General features: G+C 46.3%; 1 protein-coding gene across 1 annotated transcript; it reads right to left on the bottom strand.

Annotated features, from left to right (window-relative positions):
* Positions 1-1,396: 1,396 nt before the first annotated feature.
* Positions 1,397-12,492, bottom strand: itgb7 (integrin, beta 7). Its single transcript, XM_079747272.1, has 16 exons — positions 12,107-12,492; positions 11,175-11,271; positions 10,438-10,514; positions 7,976-8,165; positions 7,642-7,812; positions 7,007-7,248; positions 6,233-6,388; positions 5,690-5,785; positions 5,511-5,600; positions 5,025-5,180; positions 4,330-4,517; positions 3,314-3,531; positions 2,978-3,185; positions 2,637-2,824; positions 2,212-2,372; positions 1,397-1,946 (listed from the first exon to the last, which is right to left on the bottom strand). The coding sequence occupies exons 2-16, from the start codon at positions 11,257-11,259 to the stop codon at positions 1,878-1,880; spliced, it is 2,295 nt and encodes a 764-aa protein (XP_079603398.1). The 5' UTR covers positions 11,260-11,271; positions 12,107-12,492; the 3' UTR covers positions 1,397-1,877.
* Between the last annotated feature and the right edge of the window lie 1,312 nt (positions 12,493-13,804).

Genomic DNA, 13,804 nt, shown 5'->3' with positions numbered 1-13,804 from the left:
GAGTAAAAGCTTCTCTGCCAATCAGCGGCTTCTACCCCACGTTTGGACTGCCCGCCCACAGGCTGCAATACGCACGTTGATTCTACTGGGCAACTCATCACCTGTACAGCAAAACTCAATCCTATAGAAATTTTATTATGGAATGACATACTGGACAAGCAGATGATGGAGCTGAACATTCGTTTCAAGCCCGACACATACGGCTTTATGAGAGCCGCTGCTGCCTGCTTGCCACGGTCAGACACCTTTGGTGACAAGGCTCTCATCCGGCCCGCCTGCACGCACTTTTCCATTCCAGTGGAAGACGCAGAGCACACTGTGTTTGTGCAGCAGCTTAAAAGAAAGGCAAAGGCCAACAAGACCATGAATGAGAAAAAAGAAACACTCGTAGAAGTGCGTGACGCATGCCCCCGTGATATTTTCCCCAACATGAACAGCCTCCTCACATTGCCCATGACGACAAGTACTGTGGAGAGACTCTTATCAGCTTTCAATCGGATAAAAACAGGCGCCAGGGCAACAATGTTGACAGATAGACTGAACTCATTGTCCCTGCTTCATTTGAAAGGGAATTGACTGATTCACTAATATTTCTTGCTGAAATTCTTGCTGTGTTCAGCACGAAACCCCGCCGTCTCCTGCTGCCAGCCCCAAGTCCCACAAGCAAGTTTGAATTGAATTGTGGGCATTTGTGATTATTTATCAGTTATCTCGGATTGTTATGCTGTTGTTTAAATGGTTAGATATGTTATTCATTTAATTATTCTTAAGAAATAAGCTACAGGAGAAATAATTTTTGATCGTTTTCCTGCTGTTTGTGTTTAGCAGCTGTGTCACATTCAATGCTGCTTTTATTTCATGTCCATACAGTTCTTCTGTCATTTTGAATTTATAAGAAACAGTTAAATAATTTTGGACAGTTCCCTGCGCGCCGTGCTGGGTAAATGAATGGAGAGAAACAGACCCTCCAAAGATAAAATTCAGTTTCAGTCTTTTTGTGTATTGAACGTTCAAAAGAGATAAATGAAGTTAGGCTTACTGCCAAGGTGTGTGTCTTTGTCCGCTTCAGCTCTGAGCTGAGGACAGCGAGACAAGAGCCACACAGGTAGGCTACTGAGTCGCTGTCCTCAGTGCCGCAGAAAGGCGCTGAAACGGAGATGAAGGGGAACCCGGTTTTTTTTTTGGGCTTATTTTAACTGGCCCATCCAGTTTTCTGGAGGCCCACCCACAATCAAAATCCTGGCGCCGCTAGTGGTTGAAATCCAACAAATAATTTACCAATCTATTATTTGACATTTATTTTAATTGTTGGTGTTTTTTAATTGCTTTAATTGTGGTTCGAGCTATTCAGCTCACGAATTATTATTTATAAAAACTTGGAGCCAGACAAGAAGAAGTCAATTACAATTTTATTGTCAAAATAAAATGTGTATTACATAGCCTACTAATATGAATCTGTGTAGTTTTCAAATACATATAAAAAACGGAATAGTCAGAAAGAAAACCTAAATGTAAAATAAAATGTAATATAGAAAAATTATATATCAAAATAGAGAGTTGTTTGAAAATGTTGCAGTGTATTGAGTGAGACAACTGCGCTGGGTTGAATGATCACTCATCATGCATATACAATGATGAGTGCAAAATAAAATTTATATTACATAGCCTACCAATATGAATCTGGCTAGTTTACAAATACATATAAAAAACGGAATAGTCAGAAAGAAAACCTAAATGTAAAATAAAATTGAATATAGAAAAATCATATATATATATATATATATATATATATATATATATATCAAATCAAAATAGTGAATTGTTTGAAAATGTTGCAGAGTGTATTGAGTGAGAGAACAGCTCGCTGGGTTGAATGATCACTCATCATCCATATGCAGGGGATTCATCACAGTGGTGGTGGCACCTTTGAACAAGGGATTTTGAGTCTGAAACAAAGAATTATAATACAGGTTAGGGTTCTTAAAGACGCTCACCAGATGACATGAGGGGATTGGACAGAGACAGGTGATCAGACAGACAGGTGATCACACACGGAAGGGTGTTCAGACACTTACAGGTGATCAGACAGACAGGTGATAACACACAGACAGGTGATCAGACACAAACAGCTGATCAGAAAGACAGGTGATCATACAAACAGGTGATCAGACATAAACAGGTGCATAATGGCAGCATAACATTGTGTCTCACCTCCTTCCAGTTGGTCTGCTGCTGGGCTTTGACGAAGCTTTGGTACTCCCGGCGGAAGTGGAGCTCGAGAAGCAGACGGCTGATGAGGATGATCAACAGGCCGATGAAGATGATGCCCGACACGGCGCTCCCGATGATCACCAAAGTCTTATCAATAGAAACTGGTCCAAGGATGATATCATTGATCATTCACACAACACCCAGCTCAATGTGTCACATGTGGAGCTTACAGAACGCGTGTGAGCCCCATATTCTGCCCATGATAAGAACAGTTTGGATACTTATATTATTTTAGTTTGCGTTCAGAGTATTATGTTCAGAGTTCACCTAAACTCTGCATAGCCTCCCCCTTACCCCTTTTACACACTTATTGTATTTTCTACGTCCATGCACTTAAAAACAAATTAAAATGTAGCATTGCTCACTGGGCATTTCGGCATAGCGGAGGTGGACGATGCCCTGGGGAGTCAGCGTCACGTCGTACAGGATGGACTGGAAGCTACAGTGGGCGTCCTGAAGCTCCTTCTTCCTGCTCAACTCTGCCCCCTCACAGAGGACCCCGCAGGGCCCAGCGCCCTCTTCCGTAAGTTTGGAAATGCACATCACACACTTCCTGCAGACCCCCAAGAGAGGCACCCAGTCTAGTCAGTTGGTGCATGGCTGCAGTCGTCCCGATTCCACCGCAGACCGTTAACCCTTATAATGGTTTGCGCTGAAAACCGGGACGATTGGAAGCTTTCCTTCTTTAGTTTCTATCCACACTCACTCGTATTTGGTGCAGTTGTTGGGAATGTGGGAGCAGTGGTCTCCGTCAAACCCGCCGTTGCAGACGCATCTGTTGCAGAGACAGTCCCCGCGGCCGCTACAGGGTCTGCCTGCCGTCTGGCACAGGTCAGTGAGCATGGAGCAGTCGCAGGCATGCCCTCCGTAATTGGCCGAGCAGTTACACTTTCCACAAACACACTTCCCGTTTCCTGAGGAACACAATGTAGTGTGCATGTATTCACCGCGATGGACACAGCGTATTTATGTATACTTCCTGTGCGTTCGGGGTTGTGCATTAATGTTCTTGTTGTCTGACTCATGGTCAGGGCTCTCTTACCGCCACAGAGCTGCTGGTTGCTTTGTGCGCAGTTGCTGTCGTCACACTCGCAGAATGGCCCGCTGAAGCTGTGCTGGCACGTACACTTGCCACACTCGCAGCTGCCGTGGCCACTGCACAGCTGAGAGGACCCGCCATGACGGCACTTCTCGTCGAGAGAGATATGGTCCTCACTCTGCTGGCACTCGCACGCCTGGCCTAGGAAGCCCGGGTCGCAGCTGAGGATCACACGGCACACAGGTGAACACAGGAGCACGCACACCAACAACAACACCAGCAGCCTCAGGTTGGAGTCCCAGGTGTCTGTTCACAACGTCATGAATGGAATCACAGGCAGAAGTTTGAATGCTGATGGAGTGCTTGAGTTCAGGCTTCCTCAGCAACCGTGCAAACAAGTTATAAACAAACATTCAAATATACATTAAGGGCATTTAGCAGACCCTTTTATCCAAAGCGACTTACAATAAGTACATTTTTCAGAAGAAAAAGAAACCCTATATCGTGTCGGTACAGTAAGGATAGAAACAAGGGCCAAGCCCTAACAACAGCTAGGTTAACATTCCCTGTATGCAACAAAGATATCTAGGATAAGATGCTACACAAAGTAAGTACTCATTTTAGGGGCAAGGACGAGCATACAATAAGTGCGTACATTAAGTGCCAGGACGTACAACATGTGTGGCAACATACAATAAGTGCGTAAGGTGAGTGCATTTGGCCCCTCTTACCCTTGGCCCACCCTGGTCAAGGGTAATGGGGGGGTAATGGGCGGGTAATGGGGGAGGCTATATGCAGAGTCTAGGTGAACTCTGAACAAGTGTGTCTTGAGTCTTTTGAGGAAGCTGTTGAGTGACTCTGCGGTCCTGACATCGGCAGGGATATCGTTCCACCGCTGCGGTGCCGAAAACGATGCAGTAGAGACAAGTATCCCGCTTTTTTTTCCCCCAGTGGGGTACTGTTCAGCACATTGACTTCACCTTTCTCCCAGGGAACACAACAGCGTTGTGGAGCATCACCTGCATGTGCCGCAGTGCAGCACGCCGTGACCGCTGCAGGAGGGAGACTCCTTCTCTACCGGGCCGCAGTCGCAGTCGCACTTCATCTTCACGGTGACCTTCAGCTGCTCACTGATGCCCTGAACGGAGAGGTGGAACTCTGTCTGCTCCAGACACCTGGACATGTTCAGCTGGACTTCGAAATCCACCTGAGGAGGAGAATAGATGAGTGGTTAGGGTGGGGTTAGACTAATCTACCTGGAGGAGAATAGATTAGTGGTAAGGGTGGGGTTGTTAGACTAATCTACCTGGAGGAGAAAAGATTATTGGTTAGGGTGGGGTTAGACTAATCTACCTGGAGGATAATTGATTAGTGGTTAGGGTGTGGACTAATCTACCTGGAGGATAATTGATTAGTAGTTAGGGTGTGGACTAATCTACCTGGAGGATAATTGATTAGTGGTTAGGGTGGATTACCAGAAGGGAGGTTGTGGGTTTGATCCCCAGGGACTGTAATCAACCTGGAGGCAGAAATCTCTTGAAATGGAAAGGAAACGAAGAAAGGAAGGGAGGAAAGGAAACAAGGGAAGGGAGGGAGGAGAGGAAACAAGGAAAGGAAACAAGGAAAGGAAACAGGGAAAGAAAGGGAGGAAAGGAAGACAAGGCTCCTAACGGACACCAGTCAGTAGTGGGAGGGATCTCAAGGTGTGGCCCACCTGCTGGTTGATCTTGATGTCCTTGCACTCTGCTCTTTGGCTCCAGGGCCGAAGCCCGGGCGGGCCCTGGCGCTGCCTCCTGCAGTGGGCCTGGTAGGCCACCTGCAACCCCTGGGGGGCGCCATGGTGCTCCAGGACCACGCTGGAGGACAGGCTCTGCAAACACACAACACACACAACACAGGACGGTCACTCTGCTGCCTGGATGTGACAAGTGCTCACGCACGCACACACACCCACGCATGCACGCAGGCATGGACACGCATGCACAAACGCACGCACACACACACACACACACACACAGTTTCAACAGAGGTCAGCCGAGCTTCACAGGCTGATGAAGGTGTTGGTCTACGTTCTATGTAGCTCTTAACTTGCTCTTAACTCCTTGGTTGTTCGTAATGTAAGATGCTTGATTCGTAGAGGGCCGCCTGGCCTCCAATGACAGAGGTATTGTTTGTGTATCGAGGGCTTTGGTATACGCACCTTGTAAGCTTTTATGATGAGCTCGACCACATTGCTGGAATCGCTCTCCAGAACTCCGACCACAGACTGTGGGATCATTTTACTCAGTTCCTGTCCAGGGAGAAGATAAACCATTAAGACAGAAAAAGTGAATGATAAAGAGAAGCAACCGACTCTGAATGTTCGCTCTCCGGGAGAACCTCATAAGCTGCAGAAATGTTTTTGGTGACAGCGAATATGAGCTGGATGTTGTTGGCGGTGAGGACCCGGGCCAGCTGTCCGATGGAGGGGTAATCCTGGAGGAGAAGAGAGACATCACACTGGTTCATCCGGAGAGAGAAGCTGGCCTGGTCCTTTGCTGGAAACACAACGTTGATGCTGAGTAGGGATCGACCGATATGGATTTTTTAGTGCTGATAACGACACCAATTTCTTTCCATTAGCCTTAGCCGATAACCGATACGCCGATACCGATTTTCTTGAGCCAATATTTAGAGCCGATACTGCTTTTTCTCCCTCAATTTACATCATAAAAATGACACAATGATGACAACAAATGTTACAAGTCTCGATTTAAAAAAGGAACATTTATTGAACTGTCTGTAAATCATGGCGGAAAAAAATAAATAAAAAAAAGAATAATAAAAAAATGCAGATGCGATACACATAAAAAACGCAAATATCGGCCGATAATATCAGCCGGCTGATATATCGGTCGATCACTAACGCTGAGGGCCGCTTACGAATCGTGTCCCATCGTAGAGGCCACTCGGGGAGAGGTGGCAGTGGCCGTCTGGAGGCTCGCTGAGGCCGGCCAGACGCCCGTCCCCCGCCATGTGGAACGTGTCGTCAGACGTGTACACCAGGATCTTGGTCCCATTGTCCCAGCCAATCACATCCTGCCCACAGAAACACAGGAAGTAAACAAACAGCTATGGAGTGGGACCAGAGAGGAGGGAGAGGGGGAGAGAAGGGAGAGGAGAGGAGAGGGGGGAGAGGAGAGGAGAAGAGGGAGAGGGGGGAGAGGGGAGAGAAGGGAGAGGAGAGGAGAGGGGGGAGAGGAGAGGAGAAGAGGGAGAGGAGGGAGAGGGGAGAGAAGGGAGAGGAGAGGAGAGGCGGGAGAGGAGAGGAGAAGAGGGAGAGGGGGGAGAGGGGGAGAGGAGAGAGGGGAGAGGAGAGGAGAAGAGGGAGAGGGGGGAGAGGGGGAGAGGAGGGAGAGAGGGGAGAGGAGGGAGAGGAGGGAGAGGAGGGAGAGGAGGAGAGGGGGGAGAGGGGGGAGAGGAGGAGAGGGGGGAGAGGAGGGAGAGGAGGAGAGAGGGGAGAGGAGGGAGAGGAGGAGAGGGGGGAGAGGGCCCCCAGAAGCCCTCATGGGACAGCGGGTGTGATGTGTGGTGTGATATGTGATGTGATGTGTTATGTAATGTGATGTGTTATGTGACATGCGTTAACTGATGTGATGTGTGATGTGATGTGTTTTGTGTGATGTGGATGATGTGATGTCTTATGTTGTGCGTTACCTTGCAGACCGCGGCTTGCATGATGGCGTCAAAGCCTGACTCGGGTGAGTCCAGGTTGGCAGAGATCTTCTGCCCGATGACCTTTTTCTCGAAGGCCGCAGTGTCTTCTGTGAGGTTGAGGAGGTTCTGGAAGCTGAAGGCCGGCTGGCAGCTGGTGCCTCGGTGCGGACTGGGATCCCTCCTCATCCTCTTCCTCTGACTCACGTAGGGCAACGCCACCTTGTCCACAAAGGACCCAAATCCTAAAATAAAGGAGCAGGCAGGAGTCTCACATCGAGGTCTCGTCACAAAGCAGGGATCTGGTAGTCTGGCTAAAGCCAGACCAAGATCAATCGTAGATTGCACGTTGGTCTGGAGAATTTTCTTCAGCACAAGAGGCATGATCAACGGGCCTAGTTCAACTGACTCTGTACGCGATTGGCTGCTTGCCGTCGCTTACCTGTCGTCATTGTGTTAAACCAGCCAATAGCGCGCCAAGGGGAAAAGCCAGCTTGGTGATTGGCTCCCGCGAAAACGGATCAGAAGCAGAGAGAAATGTATGGCTCTTCTCCAGACCCTTGTGCGGGGCGAACTCAAACCGCCGGCGGAATGGGCGGGACTACCTAGTCTAGAGATCTGGAGAACCAGGAGCTCACCTATCCGCAGGTTTTTGGTGAATCCCCGCAGAGTGCTGACCATGTCCTGACTCAGCTTCTTGATCATGTCCAGGTCGTCCCCCATGGAGAAGGACAGGTCCATGAGGTAGTAGAGGTCGATGGGGTAACCCTCGGCCCGCTTGAACGACACCTTGAAGGTTTGTGGAACTCCTGAGATCCGTTGAAAGAAAAGCATGAAGGAAATAGACAACTTGGCAAGGACGAAACACAAGGCCCGCAGCCTTATCTATGTCATCCCTCCTTTTTAAAACATAAACAACTTAAAAAAAAACATTTAGCATTTTGGTGTGTTTTCTGGGACGACCGTACTCACCCACTCTGAGATGAAAGTCTATCTGTTGTGGTCGGAGCTGGATAATGTTGTCAGTAGCGCTCAGCTGTTTGTCCTTCATGAGGAGTGGCTCCTCCGTCTCAGGGAGATAGGGCTTTTCACAGCCTCTGCTGGCGAGCGCCTCCTTGGCATCGCAGCGCCTCTCGCTGGGCTCCCCGGCCTGCAGGAAGCCCTGGAACCACAGAGACCACGAGAGGAACAGAGTCACCCTGGGACTCCTGGATCAACGACTCTCTCTTTGGACGGAGCTCCAGGTCAGATCCACGTTCAGTAAGGGGGGCGACCATTAGAATGAAGCAGAGCTTTTACTACCAGAGCGTCGTAAAAAGCGTGACATCAATGTTATTCACCCCTCTGTTTATCTCTTCATCTCCTCCATCTGACTCCGCCGCTATGAATGCGCATGTTTATAGGTCATTTGATCTGGGTCTCGATAGTTCTCCTAATATATTCGCCGCGTTAACAAGTTTAAAACTCAACCGCTAATCTGGTACTGACAGATTGATAATAATAATATATGCATATATGTATCTGTATGCGAATATGCATGTGTATGTGTATATATATGTATGTTTATGCATATATATTTGTCTGTGTATGCATGTATGTGTATGTACAGTGGGGCAAAAAAGTATTTAGTCAGCCACCAATTGTGCAAGTTCTCCCACTTAAAAAGATGAGAGAGGCCTGTAATTTTCATCATAGGTATACCTCAGCTATGAGAGACAAAATGAAAAAAAAAAAATCTAGAAAATCACATTGTCTGATTTTTAAAGAATTTATTTGCAAATTATGGGGGAAAATAAGTATTTGGTCAATAACAAAAGGTCATCTCAATACTTTGTAACATGCCCTTTGTTGGCAATGACAGAGGTCAAATGTTTTCTGTAAGTATATACAAGGTTTTCACACACTGCTGCTGGTATTTTGGCCCATTCCTCCATGCAGATCTCCTCTAGAGCAGTGATGTTTTTGGGCCTTCGCTGGGCAACACGGACTTTCAACTCCCTCCAAAGATTTTCTATGGGGTTGAGATCTGGAGACTGGCTAGGCCGCTCCAGGACCTTGAAATGCTTCTTACGAAGCCACTCCTTCGTTGCCCGGGTGGTGTGTTTGGGGTCACGATACATGGCCCCATTCATTCTTTCCGTCACACGGATCAGACGTCCTGGTCCCTTGGCAGAAAAACAGCCCCAAAGCATGATGTTTCCACCCCCATGCTTCACTGTAGGTATGGTGTTCTTTGGATGCAACCCAGCATTCTTTCTCCTCCAAACACGACGAGTTGAGTTTTTACCAAAAAGTTCTATTTTGGTTTCATCTGACCATATGACATTCTCCCAATCCTGTTCTGGATCAGCCAAATGCTGTCTAGCAAACTTCAAACGGGCCCGGACATGCACTGGCTTTAGCAGGGGGACACGTCTGGCACTGCAGGATTTGAGTCCCTGGTGGCGTAGTGTGTTAGTGATGGTAGCCTTTGTTACTTTGGTCCCAGCTCTCTGGAGGTCATTCACTAGGTCCCCCCGTGTGGTTCGGGGATTTTTGTTCACCGTTCTTGTGATCATTTTGACCCAACAGGGTGAGATCTTGCGTGGAGCCCCAGATCGAGGGAGATTATCAGTGGTCTTGTATGTATTCCATTTCCTAATAATTGCTCCCACAGTTGATTTCTTCACACCAAGCTGCTTACCTATTGCAGATTCAGACTTCCCAGCCTGGTGCAGGTCTACAATTGCGTTTCTGGTGTCCTTTGACAGCTCTTTGGTCTTGGCCATAGTGGAGTTTGGAGTGTGACTGTGACTGAGGTTGTGGACAGGTGTCTTTTATACTGATAAGGAGTTCAAACAGGTGCCATTAATACAGGTAAACAGCCTCTTAAAGAAGAAGAAGTTACAGGTCTGTGACAGCCAGAAATCTTGCTGGTTTGTAGGTGACCAAATACTTATTTTCCACCATAATTTGCAAATAAATTCTTAAAAAATCAGACAATGTGATTTTCTGGATTTTTTTTTTCATTTTGTCTCTTATAGCTGAGGTTTACCTATGATGAAAATTACAGGCCTCTCTCGTCTTTTAAGTGGGAGAACTTGCACAATTGGTGGCTGACTAAATACTTTTTTGCCCCACTGTATTTGTGTATTTGTGTGTGTGTGTCTGTGTGTGTGTGTGTCTTTGTGTGTGTGTGTGTGTATGTGTGTGTGTGGATTTGTGTGGGTGTGCATCTGTATACATGTTTCACAGCCCAAACCACAAAACAAACTGCCAGAGCTTCTCAAGCGACATGTGGCAGAACCAGCATGCTAATGACGCCTTCACCTCGATTCAGGATCCAGCCCCACTAATGACGCCTGTGAGTCCTGTCCGTACGTCGAGCCAACAGAAAGACCCTGTGACGGACTGTGATGTCCCAGCCCTGCTGGGGGACTGCTAGACCCTCTCACCTTCGCCAAGCACCAGGCACAGCCCGGGCTCTGGATGCACTCGCTGCAGCTCGACTTGGGGACACACGTCTTGGCTCCTGGCACACACACAGGTGGGACTTTAGCAGCAGAGACAATAGGTGTGTTCGAAATCGTTCCCTATCACGGATGTATTGCACTATACAGGGTGCACGCCATTTTGCAGTGGTGTTCGAATTCTCAGCGGTTAATTTCATTCACTATATAGTGGACATAAAATACCCAGAATTTGAGTGAACATACGGTTGCTTAGAAATGTTCAGCGTAGTGTCCGAATTCTCGTTTGTTCATTCCCTACAAAGTGCACTATATCATAAACACTATATAGGGAATAGTGAGTGAGTGAATAGGGAACGATTTTGAACACAGCTAATATCAGAATCAGAATCTCTTTATTGTCATTGCACAGGGTACAACGAAATTTAAATGCAATCCAGACGGTGGGATTTACAAGAACATTTTAAATTTATATATAAATATATAAGAAAGGTAAAAAAAAATTATATAAAGAAAAAAAGATAAAATATACAAATAACAAATAAGGATAAAAAATACAGATAAATAAGAATAGCAGCTGAGGTAAACGGTATTGCACAGTAGTGTCCAGCTTTTTAATAGTGCAAATTGCTACATTCAGGGTGATTTTAAGGTGCTTGTGAAATGAGTACTTGAATGTGAATATGCAGCGCATAATAGCGCGGTGTGGCCGGTCCGCTCACCCAAAACTCCTCCCAGCGGGTGCAGAAAAGGCAGAAGGATTATCAGCATAACCATCTGACCGGCTGCGGGCCCACGGACGAACATCCTCCAGGGAACCTGAGACGTCACCAGGCCATCAACAACGCTTTCACTTCCTTTTACCATTTAATTAAACGTTTTAATCTCTTACAGACAGGGGTCACACACACACACACACACACACACACACACACACACACACACACACACACACACACACACACACACACACACACACACACCACACACACACACACACACACTATCTCGTGTTTCTAGAATGTAGCGCTTAAAGCAGTTGCTTTGCAAATTTTCTTGTACTTTTTGGCTTGTGATTGTTGAATGCACGTATTGTAAGGCGCTTTGGTAAAAAGCTTCAGCTTAATGTGTGTCATGTAGTAAGTTCTGCTATAGAGTTTCAGTTGAAGAGCCACAAAGCCAGGCCGCAGGCTGCCTATTCGGCTGTGGTCAGGCGCAATAAGCTGTTCTGGGAAATACCTTAGTTCACTACTAAAACCTCTAAATTAGTAAAATATATAGTATATTAGGATTAATCATTTCATTTAAAGATGCATTTAAACATTGATCAAAATGCGTAATCACCCATTTTGCGTGAAGTTAATCCTTTGCATTTTATTAATTTTAATAGTTTAGATTAATTAAAGTCAGTCAAAGACCTATTCAAAATCTCGACAATTTGGTGCTAGATTTCAACATATTTAAAGACATATTACATTTACATTTAAGGCATTTAGCAGACGCTTTTAGTACATATGGTGATGTGTTTTATTTATTTAGTAAGACTACATCACAAGCTGTATCCTGAATCCTCTTAAAACTCTTTGCTCTGTCAGGTTATCCCTAAATTTAAGATTTAAAACAAGGTAACTGTAAAGAAATAAAAGTCTCTCACCTGCGGTCGACTTGTGATGTGAACGCGCTGTAATCTCAAGGTGCTTCCTTCTACCAAAGATATCGTCTGCCTGCAGGGCGACGCTGAGCAGAACCGATACACGCCTATCTGACTCAATCTGGTTTCCACTTCTGTTCACCAATCAGGCTCACTTTTCAGAGTATATAGGTTGTGTCTTTTTACTTGGAAATCCTAATAAATGTTAAAAGTGCAGGCTTCTTACAAATGCAGGTATGTGTAAAGATGGATCACATGATGAGATACAGAGGCATTGAGCAACACAACCCAGAGAAAACACATCACTTGCTGAACAAGCACCGCTAGAAAAGGGAAACAGCTCAAAGCAGCAGCACCCTAGTTCAACGTTCATGCTCTGTTGTCTTCAGGATCCAGCACCCTGAACGTCTCCCTGTTGCTGTTACTAACGCTGGTTTCTTCAATGGGGGCGTTCGCTTTGAACTAAAGAGGTTGTGATCTCATGCAATACAAAGTTTGTTCGTTACAACAGATAAGATACACACTAACCTACCCGGGTAGTAGTACGATTAGAGAAACACACATATCTGGATATCCCCCCTGAACTAGACATCCTTGATCAACCAATCCCACAACTCCTTTCCCAAGGAGTTCTGTAGCTGGGAAATCCAGCTACAAAGGACTTTTTGGTTTTGTTTGTTATTTTCCAGACTTCTATTTTGTATTACTGTCAATGTTGCTTCATGATAAAAGGCATTAAAAAGGCTAAACTATTCAACCGACACAAACTCCCTTCGTGAGTCATTTAGTGTGTTCACTTCTTAAGGACCCGGAGTGATGCTAGCATCCTATCTACCCTTTGCGGCTAAGCCCACGGGTGCTACATTACCACTGTCACTGACATTATCATTAAGAGGCATTTTGAGTGAGTCCATGCTCAAAGAGAAGCCACTTCTTGAAGTGCACTTCCTTGGTCACTTGGCAAATGAGCAAGTTCAGAACATTGTTGCTGTTTGTTCCACTGACACACTGATTTTTGAAGAAGGCGAATAAGCTGCATAAGCAGTGTAAAAGACTCAATGAACAACAGTTGCTTTGTATCAAAAGGTTCACTAACAGTTTGTACAAATCATTTGGTTGACAGACATCACAGCATGCATCACCATTGGTTACCGCAAAGGTCAAATGTCTGACCCAGACCAACATACAGAAATACACCACACGACCACAGCAGACAACAGACACAAAAGAAAACAGACAGCAAAAAACAGACAAACAGTATACAGTTGACAACAGACTACAGACACAACAAATAACAGACAGACAGCCGACAGCAAACCACAGACAACAGACAGCAGACAATAGACTACAGACGCAACGGACAACAGCAGACAACAGAGAGCAGACAATAGAGAGCAGACAACAGACAGCAGACAACAGACAGACAGCGGACAACAGACAACAGACAGCAGACAGCAGACAGCAGACAGTAGACAGCAGACAGCAGACAGCAGACAGCAGACAGCAGACAGCAGACAACAGACGGCAGACAGCAGACAACAGACAGCAGGCAGCGGACAGCGGACAGCAGACAGCAGGCAGCAGACAGCAGGCAGCAGACAACAGACAGCAGTCAGACTACAACAGTAATTAGGCAGCAACAGTCAGAAAAACGCAAGTCCCTAGCCAAAGCTGTGTACAGATTTCCTAAGCAGTGGGGGC

Source organism: Pollachius pollachius (assembly GCF_949987615.1).
Source record: "Pollachius pollachius genome assembly, chromosome: 12".
In the NCBI taxonomy this organism is placed as follows: Eukaryota; Metazoa; Chordata; class Actinopteri; order Gadiformes; family Gadidae; genus Pollachius; species Pollachius pollachius.
The sequence above is the reverse complement of the archived record's forward strand: the minus strand, read 5'-3'. Positions and strand labels throughout refer to the sequence as shown.

Excerpts from the sequence above, each read along its gene's own strand:
- itgb7 (XM_079747272.1), bottom strand. The coding sequence starts at position 11,259 with ATGTTCGTCCGTGGGCCCGCAGCCGGTCAGATGGTTATGCTGATAATC. Across the intron at positions 7,249-7,641 it reads CACCAAAAACCTGCGGATAG|GATTTGGGTCCTTTGTGGAC; the intron begins GTGAGCTCCTGG and ends CCTTTATTTTAG. Across the intron at positions 3,532-4,329 it reads CTGCACTGCGGCACATGCAG|CTGCGACCCGGGCTTCCTAG; the intron begins GTGATGCTCCAC and ends TGTGATCCTCAG.